The sequence below is a fragment of the Narcine bancroftii genome, chromosome 14 (genome assembly GCF_036971445.1).
Source record: "Narcine bancroftii isolate sNarBan1 chromosome 14, sNarBan1.hap1, whole genome shotgun sequence".
Taxonomy (NCBI): domain Eukaryota; kingdom Metazoa; phylum Chordata; class Chondrichthyes; order Torpediniformes; family Narcinidae; genus Narcine; species Narcine bancroftii.
This window is the reverse complement of record NC_091482.1, coordinates 42,488,447-42,504,018: the sequence shown is the minus strand read 5'-3', so window position 1 is coordinate 42,504,018 and position 15,572 is coordinate 42,488,447. Positions and strand designations below refer to the sequence as shown.

The 15,572-nt window shown below is 43.2% G+C and overlaps 1 protein-coding gene across 2 annotated transcripts in view; it reads right to left on the bottom strand.

Annotated features, from left to right (window-relative positions):
- The window catches only part of LOC138749470 (protein unc-13 homolog C-like), an 877,967-nt gene that overhangs the window by 775,937 nt on the left and 86,458 nt on the right, over nucleotides 1-15,572 (bottom strand). For both annotated transcript variants that reach the window (XM_069910841.1, XM_069910842.1), the window contains exon 6: nucleotides 7,421-7,488. In XM_069910841.1, coding sequence (XP_069766942.1) covers nucleotides 7,421-7,488 — 68 coding nt within the window. The remainder of the gene's footprint in view (nucleotides 1-7,420; nucleotides 7,489-15,572) is intronic.

Genomic DNA, 15,572 nt, shown 5'->3' with positions numbered 1-15,572 from the left:
CGGTAGAGGACCCATGATTCGGAGCCAAACAGGAGTGTGGGTATGACAACGGCTCTGTATACGCTAATCTTTGTGAGGTTTTTCAGTTGGTTGTTTTTCCTCAACATGGTTATCCAACTGCACGAAAACCAACAAGGTCGGGTCAGATACAGCAATGAGCTCTCTGAACCCTTCTCCATTAACAATGGCATGAAGCAAGGCTGCGTTCTCGCACCAACCCTCTTTTCAATCTTCTTCAGCATGATGCTGAAACAAGCTATGAAAGACCTCAACAATGAAGACGCTGTTTACATCCGGTACCGCATGGATGGCAGTCTCTTCAATCTGAGGCGCCTGCAAGCTCACACCAAGACACAAGAGCAACTTGTCCGTGAACTACTCTTTGCAGACGATGCCGCTTTAGTTGCCCATTCAGAGCCAGCTCTTCAGCGCTTGACGTCCTGTTTTGCGGAAACTGCCAAAATGTTTGGCCTGGAAGTCAGCCTGAAGAAAACTGAGGTCCTCCATCAGCCAGCTCCCCACCATGACTACCAGCCCCCCCACATCTCCATCGGGCACACAAAACTAAAAACGGTCAACCAGTTTACCTATCTCGTCTGTACCATTTCATCGGATGCAAGGATCAACAACGAGATAGACAACAGACTCGCCAAGGCAAATAGCGCCTTTGGAAGACTACACTTCATATATATCTGGCAGTTTACCTACCTGAAGTATCCGCAACTACATCCTGAACTCTGATACATTCTTTCCTATCATGCTCCTGGTCTTGCTTTTGAACCAAATGAAGAAACTATGATCCAGCCAACCCATCCCCTCTTAAATTTCTGTTGTTCTTTTTCTGTTCAATGAGTTTCCTGAAGAAAGGCCAGATCAACTCCCAATTTTTTTATGTGTGTCAGAACTTTTTCTTTTCACTGTGCCATTTAAACCATTAACATTAAAACTAACATTTGACAGTTTTACTCATTACCCCAAAGGTCATTATCAAATTTATTATTTCCCCCCCCCCCCCCCCCCCCCGTCCATCCTCTTGAAGATCCATCAATGCCTGGGAGCAGGGTGGCTAACTCCATACAAAACATAGAAAAGAAAAAGATTAAAGAAACAAAGAGTTATACATCTTCCCCCCCTCCCCCATTATACTGCTGGTGTTCCAATAGTGGAATATAACACCACGCTTCTCTAGCCACGAGACTGAGCTTATTGCAATTCCATCCATCTACATCTGACATACACAATAATATATATGTATAAGAAGAAAAATTAGAGAAAAAAATATTACAACATAAGTGAATACATTATCAGAAAAAAATTATTCAGCATATTAAGTTTTATTACTTCTAATCTCTGATAAACTACACATGACAAAACCTCCCATTACTAGTTCATCATCGCTCCAACTCCATCATCATATTCACATTATACTATTTTCATAGGCAGGATCTCAAAAGAACTATGAGACAGAACACAGAAAGGAGAGGGAGTAGTTTGACATTAAAACAACAACCTTTCCCTCAATGTCAACAAAACTAAAAAGCTGATTACAGGTTTCCAGAAGAGGGGTGGGGCTCATTTCCCTCAGCACTGAGGTGGAGATAGTAAACAGCTTAAAGTTTTTTAAAGTAAATATCCCGAATGACCTGTCTGAATCCAACCATGCCAATGTGATGGTCAAGAAGATGCCCCAGCACCTCTACTTCTTCAGAAGCCTGAAGAAATTCAGAATGTCACCAGCATACTATAACTAATACTTCAAGTGCATTATATTGGATGTGTCACTGAGAATACAAGAACAAGAAATAGGAGCTATCTGACCTGTTGAGGCTGCTCCACCATTCAAAAAAATCAAAGGGGCAGCACAATGGCAATAACCTCAATGCCATTACAGTGCCAGCGAACAGGACCTGTGTTTGAATCCTGCGCTGTCTGCAAGGAGCTTGTACATTCTCCCCGTGTCTGCATTGATTTTCCCTGGGGGCTCCAGCTTCCGCCCATTGTTCAAAATGTACTGGGATTTTTGGTCAATTGAGCGGCACAGGCTCGTGGGCCAAAATGGCCTGTTTCCATGCTGTATGTCTAATTATATTTTTTTAATTTAAAAATAAGTTAAATCATGGCTGATCTGCCAGTTCTCTGTAACCTTAATTTCCCATTCTTCATAAAACTATTTACCTTTATCTTAAATACATTGAATGAGGCAGCCTTTATGCCTTCATTGAGCAGAAAATTCCTCAGATTCACTACAGGTACATGATCCTTTATCCAGAAGGGGGACAGTGTGTTCCAAATTTTGGATTTTTCTGGATTTCGGAAAGCCCACAAGAATTGTGCTGCTGTATCCACCCCCACCCCATTCCAGTCGCCTGGCCGTCTCACCCGACCACCGGTCCCTTGGCTGCCTGGACCTTTCCGGATTTTAGATGTCCGGATAAAGGATCGTTTACCTGTACTCACTTGAGGAAGCAGATCTTCCTCATCTCATTCTTAAATCTATGTCCCCAAATCTTTTGGCTCGGTCCTCCAGTTCTAAACTCGTGGACCAGGAGAAACATCAAGCCTGCTTCTATCTTTTCCATTCATTTCACAATTTTAACTTTTTAAAAGATCTCCCAAATTTTTCTAAACTCCGGTGAGCACATTCCCAGGCTACTAATCTCTCCTCATAAGCACACTCCCTAATTTCCACAATCAATCTGGTGAGCCTCTTCTGCTGTACTTCCTTTCTCAAGTAGGGAGATCAGAATTGCCACACTGTACTCTAGGTGCAGCCTCAACAGTACCCTGTGTTGTTGCAGCAGATCCTATCTGCTCTAAAATTTAGTCCCTCAATGAACCAAGGCCAAAATCTCATGTGCCTTCAAACCCAATCTGCTGGAGGAACTCAGTGGCTTAAACAGTATCAGTGGCAGAAAAAGAATGGGTGACATTTCAAGCCAAAATTATGAGGAATTCCAGCCTGAAAAATTCCAGCATTTTAGGTCTCCCGCATGCCCCACTGCCTTCTTGATTACCTGCTGCACCTGCAAACTATAGTTAACTATTTGTGAATCATGTACAAGAACTTCCAGGTCTCTGCACAACAGCATGCTACTATTTTTCACCATTTAAATAGTAATTCAATTTCCCATTTTTCACTCCAAAGTGAATGTCCTCATGGGTATCAACATTGTACTCCATCTCCCAGCCACTTGCCCATTCACTTAAACTATCCATATCTCCCTGTAGATGCTCTGCATCCTTGATCAATCTGTAGTCCATTCATTTTAGAGTAATCAGCAAATGCTACCCTCAGTCCCCTTTTCCAATTAATTAATGTAAATCGTGAACAATTGAGAGCCTTGCAGCAACCCCTTCCGCACTCTGTTCAACACTGTTTGCCAAGCAGAGGAACAGTCATTTATATCACAACTCTCTCTCTCTCTCTCTCTCTCTCTCTCTCTTCTATTAATTAAGATGGGACCTGGAGGTAGGTCTTGGGTCTTGTTGGTGAGTCTCACTAACCAGGACCTCCGTCAGAAGTGGCATATGTGCTGAATGTTAATGAACAGTTGATTGGTTATTTTTTCCAATGGAATACATTTATCCATTTCTATGTCCCATTGCTGTATTCTCAGGCTCTCTTCTAATTTCCAGGTTGACATAATACATTTTTTTGCTACAGCTAAGGCTATCATAATAAATCTTTTTTGTGCTCCATCCAAATCGAGTCCAAGTTCTTTCCTTCTTATATTACTTAGAAGAAAGATCTCTGGATTTTTTGGTATGTTGCTTTTTGTGATTTTATTTAATATCTGATTTAGATCTTCCCAAAACTTTTCCACTTTCTCACATGCCCAAACTGCATGTACTGTTGTTCCCGTTTCCTTCTTACAGCGAAAACATCTGTCTGATCCTGTTGGGTCCCATTTATTTAACTTTTGGGGCACAGTAACCAATTATATTGTATCATGCGTAACCTCGTGTTTATTGTATTTCTCATAGTTCCGGAGCATAGCTTTTCCCATGTTTCATTCTTTATGCTTAGATCTTGTTCCCATTTTTGTTTGGGTTTACAGCTTGTTTCCTCGTCATAACATATAATTTAAGAAATGACATCACAGTATTCGAACAAATTTGGGAACCGTACATTGACCACGACAGAGAACTCCTATCGCGGACCTCCACCACCTAAAATGACAGAATGAGAAGAAGACGAAATGAACTGACCCAGTATGTAAAAGTAGATGACACAAATTTCTTGTTTATTTTCATTGCGTGATGACATTGTTTAATGGGTTTAATGTATCATATATGTGGAACGTTGAGTGGGTGGGGGGGGGGGTGATGGAGGGAGGGAAGGGAGGGGGAAAAAGGGGAGAAAATGACACTGTGTATATTCAAGAGGGAAATGTTTATGTGTATTTTGATCAATATGGTTCATAGTGTGAAAAATAATTTTTTTAAAAAAAACAGTTGATTGGTTAGGATACCCAGATCCCTCAGCGCATCAACACTTTTAAGAGTCCTGCTCCTCACTATATATAGATATTCCACTTAGCTTTGACCTCCCAAAGTATATCACTTCATACCAAATTTAACTCAATCTGCCATTTCTCTGCTGATATCTTTAACTAATCTATATCTTGTTGTACGTTTTGAAAATTGTCCGCATTTTCATCAATCTTTGTATCATCTTCAGACTAACTAACCTATACATTTAATTTTTCATCCAAGGGATTATGTATATCACAAACAGGGATCCCAACACTGATCCCTGCAGAACACTATTGGTCATAGGCTTCCATCCCAAATAACAGCCATTCCACCAACACCATGTTTTCGATAAGCCAGCCAATTTGTGTCCAAATTATCAACTCTCCATAGATCTCATGCCTCTGAATCAGCCTACTATGAGGAACTTTGTCAAATGCCTCACCAGTCCATGTAGACAACACCTGCCACACTACCCTTACTGTTGTGCAGCCTGACAACAGCATGCTACTATTTTTCACCATTTAAACAGTAATTCAATTTCCCATTTTTCACTCTAAAGTGAATGTCCTCATGGTTATCAACAATGTACTCCATCTCCCAGCCACTTGCCCATTCACTTAAACTATCCATATCTCCCTGTAGATGCTCTGCATCCTTGATCAATCTGTAGGTGACTGTTGTCTCCTCCTCAAAAAAAAGGACCTACCTCTCACAAAGCCAAGTTGACTGTTCCTAATCTGACCATAACTTTTCAAATGTGCATAAATCCTGTCCAAAAGTATCCTTTCCAATAGTTTCCCTGCCAGTGCCCAATATTTTTCTGGATTACTCTTTCTTTCCTTCAACAAAGATACAATGTTAGCATCTCCAAAGTTCTCTGGGACCTATCCTGTTTCCAGTGAGAATACAATGATCTTTGTGAAGATCCTTGCCATCTCTTCACTTGCCCCTTTCAATAACCAGGTATATATTCCAGCAGGCCGAGAGGAATTGTTCATATTAATGCTCTTCATTATAATGCCCAACACCATCAATTTCTTGATCCCAGAATGCCCAACACATGGAGATTTTTCACATGTTATTCCATTTTCTCCTGGTAAACAATGATGCAAAGTACTCATTTAGTACCTGACCCACTTTATGACTCTCAAATATAAATTCTCTTCTTAAGTGGTTCTATCCTCACTTTAGTCATCCTCTTGTTTTTAATGCAAGTATAAAATAATATAAAATAAATTTGGAGGTGACAATTTTGAAATGTTAATATGCACAAACAAGCTGGAGATCAACAATTGAAGTTCTACTATTGAATCTTTTTATTTATCTTCTATAAGCCCACTAACTCCCACAGTTATCTCAAATTCTCACCATCACCTGAAAGGATTCTGTTCCTTCTCTCAATTCCTCCATCTCTGCCACATCTGCAACTAGGATGAGGCCCTGAATTCCAAGACATTTAAGACTACCTCCTTCTTCAGAAAACATGGTTTCCCCATATCCTCAATTTCCAGCACATTTTCCCTGGCCCCTTCCTGCCCTCCCCCTCCCCCACCCAAACATCACAAAGACAGGTTTCTCATCCTCACCTACTATCCCAGCAGCCTCTGCATCCAACATGCTATTCTCTATATTACCGATGTTAATGTTGCACTAGCAATGCAGGTTCTAATCCCACACCATCTGCAAGGAATTTGAACATTCTTCTTGTGACTTGCATGGGTTTTTTCCGGGTGCTCCAGTTTCCTCCCACCCTCCAATATGTACAGGGCTGGTAGGATCATTTGGGCTGCACGAGTTTCATGGGCTGGAAGTGCCTCTTCCATGCTGTATCATTAAAATTAAATCTCTGCATTTCCACCACCAACAACAGGATCAGGCATATCAGGTACATCTTCCCCTCCCCTCTCCACTTTCCACAGGGACCACTCCCTCCGTAATTCTCTCTTTCATTCAAAGCTTCCCACTATTCGCCTCTTTGGTACTTACTCCTGTAACCACAAGAAATGCTGTACTTGTGGCCACCCCTTCTCCCTCACCACCATTCATGGCCCAACACAGTCCGTCAATTGCAAATCTGAAGGGGGCTTCTACTGCACATGATGCAACTTCCTCTATATTGGGAAGACCGGACACAGACTGGGAAATTGTTTTGTTGAGCCCCTTTGCTCTGTTTGCTGCAATAGCAAAGCCTTCCTGGTGGCCAAACATTATAATTCCACACACCAGTGCTACACTGACACATCTGTCCATGGTCTCCAGCAAACAGAGGAGCAACACCTTGTATTCCATCTTAACAGTCTCCAACCAGACAGCATTAGTGTCTTCTTCTCCAATTTCCATTAACCCCGACCCTGATCTCTCTCTTCCCCTATCTCTGTGTCCCCTTTCTCCAGCTCCCCACCCCCTTCCCTTCCTTCTCCCCCTCTTACTTCTCAGTTTTTCTCTTCTACCCTCCCACCTTTATCAGAATCAGGTTTATTGTCATAAAAGTGTGTTGCAAAATGTGTTGTTTTGCAGCAGCAGGATTGTTCAGAACATGGAACAAAATTATTATAAATTACAATTCCATAAATTCAAGGTTCAATGGAGAAAAAGAAATAGTAAGATAGGGTCCATTGGTTCACTGTCTGTTCAGAAATCTGACGGAAGAGGGGATGAAGCTGTTTTATAATATTGAGTGTTTGTCTTCAGGCTCCTGTACCTCTTTTCTGATGGTAGCAGTAAGAAAAGGGCATGGCCTAGGTGGTGAAGGGTCCTTAATGAATGAAGCTGCTTTGTTGAGGCACCACTTCTTAAAGATGTCATTAATGGAGTGAAGATTAATGCCCATCATGGCGCTGTCTGAGTTTATCCACCTGTTAGCTCAGTGGCTAACACCACTGGGTATGCTAGGAAATATACAAACTAAGTAATGTAATTATCATTTGTAACAGAAAATGCATACCTGTTCAAGCTGAGCATTTATACTGTGGAGATGTTCTTTTAGGCACTGCACCTCGTCCGCTGGGATTTCTGAAAAATAAAAAAATGAATAAAAACAGTAGAGCACCCAATCTCATCCTTTTTATAGCTATGGCCCCTAAGTTTAGGAGGTTTCTTCTGTTTCTCTCCTACTGACTACATAAAAACAAAATATATTTTATGATTTCAGTCTGTGGTCCCCCCTTAAATGGCCCCCATTGAGAATGACTGCAGTAGAACAAAATACAGGCATCTTAGCCCACAAGTTTGTTCCATCCTATGTAAACTTACTCCACCATCAATCTAACCATTCCCTCTCTCACAACCATAACCTTCCATTTTTCTTACATCCATGTGCATGACCTAAATGTCCCTATTGATTCAGCCTCTTCCAGTATGTAAAAAAAATTACCTCTGACATTTCCCTTAACCTTTCCTCTACTCACCATAAACAAGTGTCCACTGGTATTGACTATTTCTGCCCTTGGAAAGGATGTTGGCTCTCTATCCTATCTATGTCTCTCATCATTTTGTATACCTCTATTAAGTAAAATCACACCAAAATGCTGGAGGAACTCAGCTGGTCTTTCCCTATCCATAGGAGATAAAGATACATTGCCGATGTTGCAAGCCTGAGCCCTTCTTCAATAAATTCCTTGAAGAAGGGCTCAGGCTAGAAATGTCGGCAATATATCTTTGTCTGCTATGGACACTGAAAGACAGGCTGAGTTCCTCCATCATTTCGGTGTGTTTTTACTAAAATCACAGAGACTGCAGACTTTCATGTTTCACTTACCTCTATTAAGTGAACTCTATTCCTGAAATTTACTCAACCTTTCCTCAGAAAACATACTCTAATCCATGCTGCATCCTAGTAAGTGTCCTCTGCATGCCCTCTAAAGCTTCCACATCCTTCCTATAGAGGTGACCAGAACTGAACACAATACTCCAAGTATGCTTTGGTTTTATTGAACTGCAATATTACCTTGAAGCTCTTGAACTCAATCCCCTAACTGATGAAAGCTAGCAATCTGCACATTTTTTTTAACCATCTTATCAACTTGCGCAGCAATTTGACTGATTTCTGGACTTGCACCCCGATCCCTCTGTTCCAACACACTAGTAAGAATCCTACCATTACCAGGTACTCTGCCTTCAAGTTCAACCTTCCAAAGTGCATCATATTTTCAATTTTCTGTATTGAATTCCATTTGCCACTTCTCCACCCAACTCTGCATCCTGTCTATATCCTGTTGTAACTTACAACAACCCTCTAAACCTTCAACCTTTGTACCATCTGTGAGATAGCTGACCCGACCCACAATTCTTCATCCAAATCTTGTATTAAAGTTACAAAGAACAGGGATCCCAGAACAGATCCCTATGGGACACATTTAGTCATCAATAGGCAAAATATGCTCCATCTAACACCACCCTCTGATTTCTGTGGCAAGTTAATTCCAAATCCAAACAGCCAATTTTCCACAGACCCCATGCCTCATGATTTTCTGGATGAGCCGACCAAGGGAACTTGGGAGTGAGGATAGTCTAGTGACATGTCAGTGGGCTTCGTTGACCAGAATTCCAAAGTGACATATCTGTAAATTGTTATTTAATAATTGAGTGGTTAATTAGAACAATGGTAGCAGCCAAGAAAATGGAGCAAGGCTCAATCAGAGCATCTACTGTTGGAGTGGGTCAGTGTTCAGCTCCCGAGGTTTTGTTTCAAGGGTGTGGAGATGAGGAGGTGGAGATGGAGGTAGTTGGAGTTGGGAGTGACAGCAGCTCTTTAGAAAAAAGGCAGAGAACAGGATTTCAGGTTTGATTCTTTCTTCTTCTACTTTAGCTTGACTTCGCGGATGAAGATTTATGGAGGGGTATGTCCACGCCTGCTGCAGGCTCGTTGGTGACTGACGTCCGATGCAGGACAGGCAGGCAAGGTTGCAAGGGAAAATTGGTGGGTTGGGGTTGGGTGTTGGGTGTTTCCTCCTTTGTCTTTTGTCAGTGAGGTGGGCTCTGTGGTCTTCTTCAAAGGAGGTTGCTGCCCGCCGAACTGTGAGGCACCAAGATGCACGGTTGGAGGCGATAGCAGCCCACTGGCAGTGGTCAATGTGGCAGGCACCGAGATTTCTTTAAGCAGTCCTTGTATCTGTTTTGGTGGCCAGTGGAGAGCTCGCCATAGAACACAATCTTGGGAAGGCGATGGTCCTCCATTCTAGAGACGTGACCCTCCCAGCGCAGTTGGGTCTTCCAGCAGCATGGATTCAATGCTTGCAGACTCTGCCAGCTTGAGTACTTAGATGTTGGTGATGAAGTCATTCCAATGAATGTTGAGGATGAAGCGGAGACAGAGCTGATGGAAGCGTTCTATTGCCGTAGGTGATGCTGGTAGAGGACCCATGATTCGGAGCCGAACAGGAGTGTGGGTATGACAACGGCTCTGTACACGCTGATCTTTGTGTGTTTCTTCAGGTGGTTGTTTTTCCAGACTCTTTTGTGTAGTCTTCCAAAGGTGCTATTTGCCTTGGCGAGTCTGTTGTCTATCTCTTTGTCGATCCTTGCATCAGATAAAATGGTGCAGCCGAGGTAGGTAAACTGGTTGACCGTTTTGAGTTCTGTGTGCCCGATGGAGATATGGGGGGGCTGGTGGTCATGGTGGGGAGCTGGCTGATGGAGGACCTCAGTTTTCATCAGGCTGACTTGTTCTTCAGGCTGACTTCGAGGCCAATCATTTTGGCAGTTTCCGCAAAACAGGACGTCATGCGCCGGAGAGCTGGCTCCGAATGGGCAACTAAAGCGGCATCATCTGCAAAGAGTAGTTCACGGACAAGTTGCTCTTGTGTCTTGGTGTGAGCTTGCAGGCGCCTCAGATTGAAGAGACTGCCATCCATGCAGTACCATGTAAACACCGTCTTCATTGTTGAGGTCTTTATTGGCTTGTTTCTGCATCATGCTGAAGAAGATAGTAAAGAGGGTTGGTGCGAGGAGGCAGCCTTGCTTCACGCCGTTGTCAATGGAGAAAGGTTCAGAGAACTCATTGCTGTATCTGACCCGACCTTGTTGGTTTTCGTGCAGTTGGATAACCATGTTGAGGAACTTGGGGGGCATCCGAGGCGCTCTCGTATTTGCCAAAGCCCTTTCCTGCTCACAGTGTCAAAGGCTTTGGTGAGGTCAACAAAGGTGATGTAGAGTCCTTTGTTTTGTTCTCTGCACTTTTCTTGGAGCTGCCTGAGGGCAAAGACCATGTCAGTAGTTCCTCTGTTTGCGCAAAAGCCACACTGTGATTCTGGGAGGACATTTTCAGCGACACTAGGTATTAGTCTATTTAGGAGAATCCTAACGAAGATTTTGCCTGCAATGGAGAGCAGCGTGATTCCCCTGTAGTTTGAGCAGTCTGATTTCTCGCCTTTGTTTTTGTACAGGGTGATGATGATGGCATCACGAAGGTCCTGAGGCAGCTTTCCTTCGTCCCAGCAGAACATGAAAAACTCATGCAGTTTGGTATGCAGAGCTTTGCCGCCAGCCTTCCAGACCTCTGGGGGGGATTCCATCCATACCTGCTTCTTTGCCATTTATCAGTTGTTCAATTGCCTTATATGTCTCTTCCCGGGTAAGGACCTCATCCAGCTCTAGCCTCAAGGGTTGTTGAGGAAGCTGGAGCAGGGTGGATTCTTGGACTGAGCGGTTGGCATTGAAAAGGGATTGGAAGTGTTCTGACCATCGATTGAGGATGGAGATCTTATTGCTGAGGAGGACTTCGCCATCTGAGCTGCGCAGAGGGCTTTGGACTTGGGGTGAGGATCTGTACACTGCCTTTAGTGTTTCATAAAAACCCCTGAAGTCGCCAATGTCGGCACTAAGCTAGGTTCGTTTGGCGAGGCTAGTCCACCACTCATTTTGGATCTCCTGGAGCTTGCGCTGAAGGTGCTGCATGCGAGACGGAAGGCTTGTTTTTTCTCTGGCCAGGGAGGCTTTGCAAGGTGAGCCTGGTAGGCAGATCGCTTCTTTGCCAGCAGCTCCTGGATTTCCTGGTTGTTTTCGTCAAAACAGTCCTTGTTTTTCCTGGAAGAGAAGCCCAGTACCTCTTTAGTGGATTGCAGTATGGCCGTTTTCAGCTGATCCCAGAGGGTTTCAGGAGACGTGTCCGTGAGGCAGTTTGCATCCTGGAGCTTTGCTTGGAGGTTTGCCTAGAAGTTTCCTCTCACTACGTCTGACTGCAAGTTTCCAACATTGAACCTCTTCCGGGGGCTCCACTGTTTTTGAACTTTGGTTTGAAGTGAAGGTTGAGCTTGCAGCGAACAAGCCGGTGGTCAGTGTGGCATTCCGCACTGGGCATGACCCTGGTGTGGAGCACATCTCGTTTGTCTCTTCCTCGCACCAAAACGTAGCCAGGAGGTGCCAGTGTTTGGATCGGGGATGCATCCAGGTAGTGTTCAGGCTGTCTCTCTGCTGGAAAAGGGTGTTAGTAATGACAAGCCGCTGTTCTGCGCAGAGTTCTAACAGGAGGCGCCCGTTGTCATTGCACTTGCCGACACCATGCTTGCCAAGGATTCCTGGCCAGGTTTCTGAGTCTTTGCCGACGCGAGCGTTGAAGTCGCCAAGGATGACAATCTTGTCGGCTGTAGGGGTGCGTTGGATGAGGTTGCACAGATCAGTGTAGAACTTGTCCTTTTCTGCTGGTTCCGCCTGAAGGGTTGGAGCATAGACACCTGTTCTGGTTAGTTGCTGGTTTCTAGTGGTGTTCTGCAGGGGTCATTGTTGGGGTCGCTTCTTTTTACAATGTATATTGATGATTTAGATTATGGATTGAGTGATTTTGTGGCTTAAGTTTGCAGATGACACCAAGATAGGTGGTGGAATAGAAAGTGTTGAAGAAACTCTGAAATAGAGTTTAGGAGAGTGAGCAAAGAAATAGCAGATGAGAGGTTGATATTAATGGCACCTGGTTGGAGAGTGCCCAGATGGAAAATCAAGTACTGTTCCTCCAATTTACAGGTGGCCTTAGTACACGAGGCCATGGACAGACATGTGAGCTTGGGAGATGTTGCTTCACTTTAAAGGACTGTTTGGGGACCCGAATGATAGTGAGGGAGGAGGTGTGGGTGGAAGTGTGTAACTTCCTATCGTCTGCTCCTATTCATGTTCATGGCTGTGCTAAAGGTCAGGAGTTGTGGTCACAATCTTTGAAATGCTCACCCACCGAGAGCTCTGTCACCTGACCGAGTATCCACAATCCAGTCACTGAGACCTTTTAATTGATTGCTATTGCAACACCAAATTCCTATGATTAGTTTACGCTTTAAAAGTTGTATAAATTCACTGATGACACTACTGTTGATGGCTGAGTATTGGGTAATGAGTCAAAATGTAGAGCAGAAATTAGAAATTTGGTGATGTGCCAGAACAATCTCGGACTCAACACGAGCAAGTCCAAGGAGCCTACTGTTGACTTTCGGAAGGGGAGGCTGAATCTGAATGAGCCTACCATGGGGGATCTTGACAAATGCTACAGCCTTACCTTCCTCAATTCTCTTTGTCATCTCCTTGAAAAACTCAATTGGTCACACGAGGCATTACCTGCCCATCACAAAGTCATACTGACTATTCCTGAGATTATACTTTCCAAATGTTCATAATTCCTGTCCCGACAAATCCTCTCTAATACTTTTCCCACCACTGACATAAGACTCTCTGGTCTTTAATTCCTGGTATTATCCCTCTTACACTTCTTAAACAAAGGGATTCCATTTGCCAGTCCTCCACTACCTCTCCTGTAGCCAGGAAGGAGACAAAGATCATGCGAATGCCCCAGCAATCTTGTCCCTCGCTTGTCGTAACCTGGGGCATAGTCTGTCTAGTCCTAAGAATTTAACTATCCAATTATTTTTTAAGAAGATCCAGTACTTTCTCTTTCTTAACCTTTACATGCTCCAGCACATAGGCCTATTCAACACTCACCTCACCAAGGTCCCTCCTACTTGTGAACACTGAAGCAAAGTATTCCTTTAAGACCTCCTCTGCCTCCAAGTACATGTTCCAGCCTTTATCCCCTATTGGCCCTCACTCTAGCCATCCTTCTGTTCTTCATATACATGTAGAACACCTCAGGGTTTCCTTAATCCATTTTCCAAGATCTTTTCGTACCCCCTTCTAGCTCTCATAGGTCAGATCCTTCCTGCAAACACACAATTCTCATGAGCCCTTCCTGAACCTTATGTCCTTTCAACTAGCAGGCCCACTTCTCTTGTCAACAATGGCTTCTTTACCCTACTATCTTTTCCCTGTCACAGTGGGATTAACCTATCCAGGACCCCGCACATGTGGTCTCTAAACATCCTCCACATTTCTGCTGTGCATTTCCCTGAGAACATCAGTTCCTAATTTACTCTCATAAGTTCCTGCCTAATACCAGCATAATTATCCCTTTCCCAATTACGCACTTTTACATTTTGTTGATTCCGATATTTGTCCATACCAATGCTAAATCTATCATGAGAAAACTTACCTCAAACATAAAACAATACAGTCCAGGCCCTTCAGCCCTCTCTGTTGTGCCAACCCATATATTCCTTAAAAAAAATAAAACCCTCCCTTCCCCATAACCTTCTATTTCCCTTTTATCCATGAGTCTCTTATATGCCCCTAATGTTTCAACCTTCACTACTACCCCTTGGCAAGGCATTCCAGGCACCCACAACTCTCTGTGTAAAAAAAACACAACTGATGTCTCCCCTAAATTTCTTTCCCTTAACTTTGTACATACATCTTCTGGTATTTGCTGATCCTGCCCTGGGAAACAGGTGCTCGCTGTCCACCTCATAATCTTGAACACCTCTGTCAAGTCTCCTCTCATCCTTCTCCATTCCAAAGTGAAAAGTCCCAGCTGTGCCTCATAAGACATTTCCCAATCCAGGCAGCATCCTGGTAAATCTCCTCTGAACCCTCTCCATAGCTTCCATATCCTTCCACTAATGAGGTGACCAGAACTGAATACAATACTCTAATGACGTTCTTAGCAAAGATTTGTAGAGTTGTAACATGTCTTCTCTACTCCTGAATTCAATCCCCCTATTAATGAAACCCAGCATCCCATCGGCCTCATATATCCTGTCCAAATTATTTTTGTATATTGCAATAAGGGACCTAGGACCCTTTTTTTTCTGTTGGCTGCTTGGTTTCCTATCCCGTGCAACTTAACCTTTGATGGCAACCTACCAGATGGGACCTTATCCCACATTTTACTAAAATCCATATAAAAAACATAACCGCCCTGGTCTATTCTGTGACCACTTCAAAAAATTCTTGCAAGTTTGTAAGACATGATTTCCCACACATTAGTCCATATTGGCTCTCCTTAATTTTTCCATGACCATCTCTACATTGTATTCACTTTAATGACGACAAAACTCTTCATTCATTAATTCATTCATTCATTCTGACATGAACCTTCTGTGTACAGAAATTTGTTCTCATCGGTGCATACTGTCGCATTACAAGGCATGGGAAACCTCCATTCATTAATTCATTCATTCATTCTGACATGAACCTTCTGTGTACAGAAATTTGTTCCCATCGGTGCATACTGTTGCATTGCAAGGCATGGGAAACCTCCATTCATTAATTCATTCATTCATTCTGACATGAACCTTCTGTGTACAGAAATTTGTTCCCATCGGTGCATACTGTCGCATTGCAAGGAATGGGAAACCTCCATTCTTTCATTAATTCATTCATTCTGACATGAACCTTCTGTGTACAGAAATTTGTTCCCATCGGTGCATACTGTCGCATTGCAAGGAATGGGATCTTCAGATGGTTGTGGCCTCTCTTCCATGTCTGGGAGTAATTGGTCATTTAGTCAAGACAAAGTGGAACAGCATGGGCCAATAATTCAGTCATAGTTGTATTCAAATTACTATTGTGCTGTGCAGTTGTGGATTTATGCTCATTTTTCACGTTCACTGTGACTCAATAATGAATTGGTTAAGCTGATGTTCCCAATGGTATTGAAAGATTCGGCTTACCAACTGTATAGCAGTGCATACTTCATATTTTAATAGATAATTCATCTAACCTAGGTATTGTCATTCCTGCTTGTTGTAGATTACTTGTTTGTTTGTAGAAAATAAATGTGA